The 9,797-nt window shown below is 44.4% G+C and overlaps 2 protein-coding genes across 2 annotated transcripts in view; one reads left to right on the forward strand and one right to left on the reverse strand.

The window, feature by feature from the left end:
• rab11fip5a (RAB11 family interacting protein 5a (class I)) overlaps positions 1-9,797 on the reverse strand; it is a 123,544-nt gene that overhangs the window by 76,969 nt on the left and 36,778 nt on the right. Inside the window, exon 2 of the mRNA XM_050062094.1 lies at positions 4,118-4,214. The gene's annotated coding sequence lies outside the window, so the exon portion shown is untranslated. The remainder of the gene's footprint in view (positions 1-4,117; positions 4,215-9,797) is intronic.
• LOC126401073 (G-protein coupled receptor 151) lies at positions 4,141-5,933 on the forward strand. Its single transcript, XM_050062155.1, has one exon. The coding sequence runs from the start codon at positions 4,301-4,303 to the stop codon at positions 5,432-5,434; it is 1,134 nt and encodes a 377-aa protein (XP_049918112.1). The 5' UTR covers positions 4,141-4,300; the 3' UTR covers positions 5,435-5,933.

Here is a 9,797-nt window from a genome sequence, read left to right on the forward strand (position 1 = left end):
AGAGGTTACATAAAACCAGAGTGACCGTCCTCTACTGACCAATCAGACTGCAGGGTTTCTAGCTCCACCTTTTAGTACCAGATCTGTGTGCTAGGTACCCCAACAGAGGGGGGGCCAAACATGGGGACGCTAAGGAATGCTTCTGTTGGGACCATCCACTACTTTGGTGGAAAGGGGGGAAAAAGCGTTCCGAACTGAACTGAACCAAACCTGAAAACGGGGCTTTTATTTTGGAGAGGAAGAGACCTCTGTGGATAATTCAGCTCCTGAACAATGAACCCTGAAGGAATTGTAACCAGGTGAAGTTTTAGCTGGTTGAAATCTGCAGTCCTCACTGTGATATATCAATAATTCCTCCTAAATCTTAATTCCAATTTCAGTTCAATTTTATCTATAAAGCCCAATATCAAACAAATCACAATTTGCCTTATGAAAACATGTTGCAGGTCTCGTCATCGAGGGACCCGTTGTAAATTATAAAACTAATAAAGTCCATCTTTGCCTGAATAAGTGCAGATTAAAGCATTACATTTGTATTCCACTGACAGATTTCCAGGAGCAGAATCAGTGGGAGCTGAGACCTACTCGTATTCTTCGCCCCACAGGGTCCATAACATATCAATTATCCTTGATTACTGCACGCCATGAGGGCAGCTTCCCTGCTTATGCTATTATATCATCTCTCTAAATACCAGCAGAGCCTTTTTCCCGTCTGCAATCACACCGTCGTAACTGTTCATTCATCTCATGTGAAGCTTTAAAGCCTCTCCACCCGTCCGTATCTCGCACTACTTCATGACGCCTCACATCTTCCTAACCCCATACTGTGATGGTGGCTCCCGTCTCCTAGCAACCGGCCCTCTTAGAGGAGGTGACAGCATTTGAGTGGGCACCCTCACCTCTCCACACACAACCCCCCCGAACCTCCCCCCGCCCTCACCCTCCCTCCCCTTCATCATCCGGATGCTCTTCAAGTCAAGTAAACACACCTCGTCTGTGGCGCAGTCTGCTTCATGCACTTCTGCATCAGGGTCAGCGTATTAGACTGATGATGAACCTCCACTCACACTCACTTCACTTCATCCATAAATAATGAGGTCACTGTGAGAATAGCTCCAGTGAAACAGGACATCATACGGCTCGGTCATATTTATCTGTGACCCTGACACTGTCTTTATGAAACAGGTGATCAGAAACAACCTGACGCGACTCACGATAAATATAGTTTGTCTGTAAAGGTCAGAAATATTCAGTGTTTCTACTGTTATTAACATTTATTAGGTCATATTAACGCACTGTCATACTAAGTCCTCACATATCGCTGTTTCGTCAGTGGACTCTCACTTCTACATATTACATGCTACATATCCTCCTGCGTCTGCTGTTGACGTTCGGTGACGCCGCAACCAATGATGGCGTCAACTAAAGCACAAGGTCAGGTTTAGACAAGAAACAAACATGGTTAGGTTTAGACAATAACATCATGCACTGGCTCAACATTCACATGGAAAGTGAACACCGGACTCCCGGGTGAAAGTCCACGGTTTGTTGGACCCATGATCCACCTCCCTTACCGCCCGCCCCCAGCGACTTTCCAGCTCCTTGTACTACGTTGTTACAGGCAGCGTTTCAAACTGATGCCATCCAGTGCTGTATCATAACACCATGAAAGGTAGCTTTTGGCGTTGGTGTCTGACGCCAAAATCAGAGACAAAGCCGAGGTATCCGACCACTTCAGAATGAGACGTGGTCATACTTGTACCAGATGTGTATCAGCTGATAGCTGCAGTTGAGGTTTCAGAATCAGTTTATTGGGAGGAAAAAGGTTTGATCCCTACTTCCTGTTTGGTCATAAAGATGTTTAAAATGTTGGAATTATTAAATATTCACTGTGTTGTCACGTTCTAGTCTCGTGTAGTCAGATCTGTCTCCGTGGTGACGTGTCAGCGCTTGAGAAAGGTCTGGAATCATCATGTTACTGTTCTGTCATCAAGGAAGAAAATGATCTGGCTTGTTTTTGTTTCTGTGGACCAATCACAGTTGTCTTAAGTGGTGCTCAGCCCAGAATGTTGTGACCTCGCAAAAGGGAACCTGATGGTTATCGACTAACCAGTGAAAAACTGAGGCTTTCTTCAACTCCAGGATTTCATCTTCAACTTTAAACTTTCAAACATCAAAGGGTAAGTTTGAGAAATCTAATTCATGGTGGAGGAAGCTAAAAGCTTTACAGACACATCTTTCCCAACTGCCAATCAGAGCGATTCCATTCATTCTCGATGACAATGCTGAATCGGCAAAAAAAAGGAGACTGGGCCAACGAGGGGCAACGGTGCGGACTAGGGTGACAGATGCTCACTCATGGCCTCACACTGACTGATGGCCGACCACTGGCTTGGTGTGTCAGGGCCTGTAACTACAGCGTTGGCCTGTGGTGTTACCCTGACGTTCTCACCCTAACCCTAACCAGTCCTACTCTTCATACACGAACCTAACCAATCCAACTAACGTCAGCAACAAGTACTAGCCACTGATCGGGAGCACAGGGTGGGTCATTCTGTTGCTATCCTTAAGGTGCAGACACGCCAAACCGACATCAAAGAACTAGCGGCGACGAAAGCCGCTCTCCGTTTAGATTCTAACGGAGAGCCGGGGCTAGCTGGGAAGCTGGTCATGCTGCGGCTAACGCTCCGCTAGCCGCTCCCAGCTAGCTCCGGTTTGTTATTCAGGTTAGCCGCTCCCAGCTAGCTCCGGTTTGTTATTCAGGTTAAAGTGTGAAGAAGCAGCGGGTGTGTGGGGCAGCTGAGTGAAGTGGAGCCTGAGGAGGAAGCACCGGTTAGCCCCGGTTTCACCACAGGCAGATTCACTCGCTACAGGGGCGAGGAAATAAAACCTGAACAGCCAATCAGAGTGATCTCTCTCACTGACAAGCTCCGCCGCTGTTTCAACATGCTCAATCGGCCGAAAAGCCGCCAACGCCAAAGTGCAGACGGTGCGGGACACACCGCAAAAACTAGGGCGACAGACGCTCACCGACGGCCCGACTTTGGATGACGGCCAACCGTCGGCTTGGTGTGTCAGGGCCTTAAGATCTGCAAATTAGCCTTTGTCACACTTTAGGTCTTTCCTGTATCTGTGCCACGTGGGTTTCACTGCTGCCCCGCCCCTTTAGGAGACTAGACATGGTCCTGGGTGCATTTATTACAAAAGGAAAAGTGAGTGAAGGATTATTTTGCCCCAAAGTAAATATTGGACCCATTTTTCACGAGCAACGGTCTGACTCCAAAATGTCATTTTCCAGACGGACAAAAGGAGAAAATTTACTTTGTCTGAGACGTGTCTTTGTTCACTACTGGGCTGATATCAGATATGAAGCTAGCAGATATAAACGAGCAGCAAAACAAGGAGAAAACAATACATTTGTGCTGTTTATGGTGTTGTTTTGGTTTGAATCTGCTTTCATCCATCCACCTGACTTTCACAACACTGACAAAGCTTCTAATTCATCAGCTTTAGTTACAGAGCATCTTCGGTCATAGCAGACAGAGTCAGACTGAAACAGCAAAACTCCAGAGTGAACTGAATTCAGAAAAGATGTGTTTTTATTGTGTTTGAAGTCAACGTTTAATTTGTGAGAATTTTTTTTTTTTAAAGTAAAACAGTGTCACTTTAAATGTTTAATAAGAACCATAAAGACTGAATCTTATTCTCACTGATTCAAAGAACATTTCTGTCCGTTTCCAAACTTGGGTAAATGTGAGTCATTAATTCAGTGATTTAAGAGAATATTATTGGATGTGTGATCACATTAAGACAAGATTAAGGCAGTGTAAAATATACTGAAGGAACGTGTTTCCTTGTTCAGTACTTGTGTGCAGTTGTTGCAGCATGTTGTGATGATTTAATTCAACATTTCACTGCTCAGTGACTCCAGTAAAAGTCACAGTTCTCCTTCAACATGTTGCATATGAATATAAAGAGATAACTCAGAGTGTTGCTGTGACAGGATGTGTGACACTCCACAGCAGCTCTGATCCCTCTGAGGGATCCTGCCTGCAGCCCGGAGCACAGTGACGTGAGCGGTTGACGACGCTAAATGGCAGCACTTGAAATAGCCTACCTGCCAGTCTGCTCACCCACTGCTGATGCGATCACGACCCCGTCAGCAGCGCTTCAGCACCGCGCGCCCTGGACAGCAGCTCCTCGGGACCTCAAACCTGCGGAGAAAAGTGACACAGAAATATTTTAATATCTTTTTTTTTTTACTTTAAGGAGCTGTAACTTCACACCCTCAGAGGACGACATGGATATTGATCGACCAGCTAATGTGTCCTTCTTTGATTTCGTTGGGGGAGTTCAGCTCCTGCAGGGGGAGGACACCCGGACAGCCATGCCTGTCATCCTCATCGGGATCTGCGTGTCCGGGGCGGTGGGGAATTTGCTGGTTTTGCTGATTTTCATCCGTGACTTTAGAAACGGAAGGGGCTCAGAGGTGAAGGCGCTGCTCGCCTCTCTGGCCTCCACGGACTTGGTGATCCTGCTGCTGTGCGCCCCCGTGCGCGCCGTCACCTACTACAAGCAGACCTGGACCCTGGGGAGTTTTGTCTGCAGCACCACGGACTGGTTCCAGCACTCCTGTGTGGTCGCAAAAACTTTAATCCTGGCGGTGACCACCAGAGCCAAACACACGCTGGTCCCCAGCGCCACCACAGGGCCCCTCTACAGCCCGACGTGGATCCACGGAGCCCTGGCGTTCATTTGGATTGTGTCCATGATGTTTCCGATTCCACAGATGCTTTTCGCCACTTTGGTGCCGCATGGCCGCGACACCATCTGCGTCTCTGAGATGCCGGTGTGCGCGTCTGACTTCATGCGTTTGTTCTACAAGATTTATCCCACCGCCACCTTCGTGGTTCCGGTCATCTTCACACTCGCCTACTACACCAAAGCGCTGCACACCGCGGTGAACCACGCGCCCAGCCCGCAGCACCAGAGCAAAGTCACCCTGGTGTTACTGTGTCTGAGCGGAGCTCTGGGGCTCATGCTGCTGCCGGAGTGGGGCACGTTCACCTGGATCAGGCTCGGGTACAACAAACCTCCCGTGGGGCTGATCATCTTTGCCCAAGTCCTCCTTTACGCATGCAGCTCGCTGTCTCCCGTCATCTTAATGACCATGTACGATGACGTGCGTCAGGGACTGATCACCATCTGGTTCATCGCGACCTGCAGAGGCTCCAAACACCCCCCCAGCAACAAATGCCCCAAAACGGAGGGTAACGGAGCAGAGGTCGGGGCCAACGCCGTGGCCAACGCGGTGTCACAGGAGAAGGAGAAGACGTTCCCAGATGTGGAGCACTTTTGGACAGGGCGCAGGAACACGCACGTGGAGGAGGAGCAGGACCCGGTGCCGTGGGAGCGCGAGGAGAAGATGTTGTAGTGAATAAGAGTTGAACTTGTTGTCAGCAGCAGGTGTTAGTGTGTGGCCCCACAGTGCAGACCCTCGGCCGTTTGATTAGATGTAAATCATGTTTTGATGTGACACATGTTTCTGTCATGTAGACACCTCCATTAGAGGAGCGCTGTACCAACATGAAGCCAGTGTAAATATCCAGCAGGACTCTCAGGCATCAGGAGGTTGTTGTGATTGTGTACGTGTGAAACAAACCGTGGATATTAAAACATTCTCAAATATGGAGTGCTCTGGTTTTTTCCCTGAGGCTATAAAATCACTCAGCCCTCCACCTTAATCACGGATCAGATACAAACAGAACATCAAATCTCTCCATTTAATTCAGACGGTTATGAGATGACATGCAGAGATCATTTCTCCATATTAAAATCACAAACTAATCCAGCTGCATGTTTTAGGTCAATCACTTTGTCAGTGTCAGCAGAGTGTTGGTGTAAAAACATGGTCATGTCTTTATTTTCCCTCAGTATGAAACAGACTCTGACAGTCTGATGAAATGACACTTCCACTGTCTGTATGTTCAAGAGCCAACAGGAAGTTTGACCTGAATACAGGGAGTATAAGGGACTGTTCTTTACTTATCAGAGGAGGGTGGACGGATGGGGTGTGACCCTCCCTGAGCTCCAGATATTTCTCCTGGAGCCTCCCTGAGTGACTGGAGGAAAACCAATGACCCTCCCTCCATCATAATATAAATATATTTTTAAAACTTACCCTTTGATGTTTAAGAGTTAAACGTTTTTCACTCGTGTTGTGCACGCTGCTTAATTCATACAAACAATTTATGTTTACAAAATTTTACAAGATGATTTTGATGAAATATCACTATTTTAAGCTCAGATTTTTTTTCCTGACAGAGGTGTTTATCTCACACAATGTGTTCAATGACTGTTGGAAATCGGAAAATCCAACAATAATTTCCAATTTTACAGTTTCCCGCTGTGATAAATGGTGTAAATGTGGGTTTGGAGGGCATGTTCTCTTTAAAAAATGTTTTTTTTTATTATTTGATACCAATATCTAATTATATCATTTTTTTAAATTCTAAAAATATATATTCTTAAATATTTTAATATATATATTTTTTAATTTCAAATAAATACAACTTTATTAAATATTGTCTTTAAAACTTGGCAATAAAATTAATACAAAATACAACCATTTAAATTTGTATGCCCCTCCTCTAACCCAAAATATAAAACATTAGTCCCTCCCCAGTGCTTAAAAAATTATTTGACATGCCTCCATCTTTTTGCACCCCCCCCCTCATAAGTAATGAACAGTCCCTAACAGAGGTGGGACCAAGTCATTGTTGCAAGTCACAAGTGAGTCCTGAGTCAACTCAGACAAGTCCTGAACTTTGAGTCTCAAGTCCTGAACAAGTCATGATGCTTTCTTCACCAAACGTGACGTCACTTAAACAACAGAGTAACAATTTATTAAACTGACAAAAATCATGAATGTTTTTAGAAATTTGTTTTAATTTAACGAACTGACTGACTAATTATAGCGTTTGTCAATAATCATTGTGATGCTACTTATTTCAGTTACAACTCAGAAAAACAGTGAGACCTTTTTTTAATCACTTCCTGTCTCATGAATGCAGTTTTGTGTAAATAATAAAATCGGGTTTACTGATCAATCATTGATTATTGATTATGTTCTGGATCTCCCCCTCCATATTAGTGTTCCTCCTCAGTCACCTCTCAGGGTGGAAATATGGTTTTGTAAGTGCAAACGTGAACCTGATGAACCTGAGAACAAAGACATGAAGACATCCCTGAACCATCCTTTAATGTGCAGCGTTCCTCTGACTTCATCTGCATGTTTGCTTTGCTTTCTGTAGATTATCATCATCATCATTACAGAGAGCAGAGGAAGAGTCGAACACAAGACTCAGGAATGAGTTTAGACCTGTCAGACGTGGTGTTTGGTTTCCACCTGGCAGGTGTGCAGGAGATGCTGCAGGTGGAAGCTACTTGTAACCTTATGTATCACAGTCACAGCTTCTCTGCTGATGCTGCTGACTGCGTGAAAATGTTAGTGTAGCTTCCTCCCTCCTGTCGTGTGGCTGTGCCTGATGTTAATATTTTTTTGTTTTTGTTTTTAAATGAATTACAGACAAGTAATAACACATGTAGCACAGACGATAACATGACATGACAATATCGTCTCACAAACAAAGACAAACAGAACAATAAAGCTTAAAATTCTCTTGAAGCAGCAGCTTTTGACTGAGATCCATGAAACAGACAAAGTTTAGTTGTCAAAGCTGAATGACTTAATATCAGAGGTAAGTCTGATTGTGTCGTGTGTCTCAGGATGTGAAGGGTCTGTCTTTGTCTGTGGTGCAGGGACGTTTAGTTAGTGATTGATTTCTCTGTGGTGCAGGGACGTTTAGTTAGTGATTGATTTCTACAAAAAGGTGATTCATATAATATGATTCATTCACTGTAATGAACATCACGCATGGTAAAATATATTGTTTTTACTACTCTTTTAAATGCTCAGGTAATGCGTGTATGGAAACATGTAAATGTGAATGTACAGTATGATGTAAATACTTGGTCTAATATTACAATAATCATCAGGTCATCAGAGCTAAATTTAGCCCCCAAAATGGCAGCTACTGACCAAATGAAATCATGAAACAGCATTTATCTTAATTACTGTATCACCAGGAGCTGTCAGTGTTTTAGTCCTGTTATTAACCCTGCTGCAGGAGCTGATGGGGATCCTAATAAACTAAACTAATAAATATTTTACCCGACAGAACGATTGTATTTATTATCTGGGGACAGTTTTCATCCAGGACCTCCAATAAAATGTTTAAAGGTGTGAGTTTAATAGAAATGTTGAGAGGCGGCAACAGTTCCTCCTCTTCCTCACTGCAGAATCGACATACTGAGGATTTTCAATGTTAAACATTTAAAGTTGTTTTTCAGTCGCAGTAATTTCATAGAAAATCTTCAGTTGAAAGATCCTGGAGCAAAATTCAGTTGTTGCTGTGTAAAATGTTCTAAAAAATGTTTTTCCAAGGTATCAAAATGTTAAATTCATCTTCCCAGTGCACGCTCTTTGCAGAGACAGGCTGACCAGGCACATTCGTCACTGATGAAAATGGAAGCGATCAGAACTCGTGCACACTAATCAACACGACAAGTTACTCCTCAGAAAAACTGCAACTTCCAAACCCTGTCTATGATTTCACAGCCGACATCTGAGGGGTTCAAACTGTCTATGATTTCACAGCCGACATCTGAGGGGTTCAAACACTGTTGACTTTTTTCTCACACTGGGTTCCAACAGATAAAACTAAATATTAACATTTAATAGTATCTTTAATTACAACCCTGCAACAGCATGAGCAGGCATGATTTACAGGTGTGGTCACGAGCATCATTTGGTGACTCAGAGGGGACCGTTTACTGAGCACTGTTAAGACATTGATCAGTTATTGGTTTGAGTTCACTGGTGAACAGCTCACAGGACAGACGGAGACACGCGCCCCGGCTGCACCACCGGTGAGCTCACACAGCTTATGTCTTTATTATGAACATGTGTTGAATGTAAACGCAGCTCTGTGTGTGTGTGTGTGTGTGTGTGTGTGTGTGTGTGTGTGTGTGTGTGTGTGTGTGGGTTACAGATCAGCTGACAGTTAAAGAACAGGATGATGTTGTGTTTACAGGGAGCAGCAGACAAAATGATGCAGAATGAAGGAGTCTGCAGAGCTGTTGTGTTTTGCTGTGTGAATATTAGACATGCTTCGATGTGTAAGTAGGTCTATTAGTGATATAATTAGGACTCGTAGTGTCTGCAGGGAGTCGGAGCCTGTAGTAAGAACATCAACACGCTGGGTTTGAGGACAAAACAATGCTCAGCTGTTTTATTGAACACTTTACTGCCTCTTCTGCCTCGTTGGAGGCTGCGAGTCTCACCAACACTAATGTGAACTATGATGCCATTTATTCTTCAACATCATCCTCACTGCGACCTCGTCACATGTCCACGTTTGGTCATGGACTTTCGTGTGTTAGTTGTTGACGTTCTGGGACGCCGTGTCAACTTCAGCCTGTTACATGCAGTGTCTGTTTTCAAAATACACTTCTGTTTTCACAGGAAATGTACAGTTTGCATACAGTCTCTTTCAAAATAAAAGCACTACGTCAGTACAACACCACCAACTGATGTTTTTTTTCCTTCAACACGTGGTTACGTTTAGCCAACACAAACACGTGGTTACGTTTAGCCGACACACACACGTGGTTACGTTTAGCCAACACACACGTGGTTACGTTTAGCCAACACAAACACGTGGTTACGTTTAGCC

Source organism: Epinephelus moara, chromosome 14 (genome assembly GCF_006386435.1).
Source record: "Epinephelus moara isolate mb chromosome 14, YSFRI_EMoa_1.0, whole genome shotgun sequence".
Lineage (NCBI taxonomy): Eukaryota > Metazoa > Chordata > Actinopteri > Perciformes > Serranidae > Epinephelus > Epinephelus moara.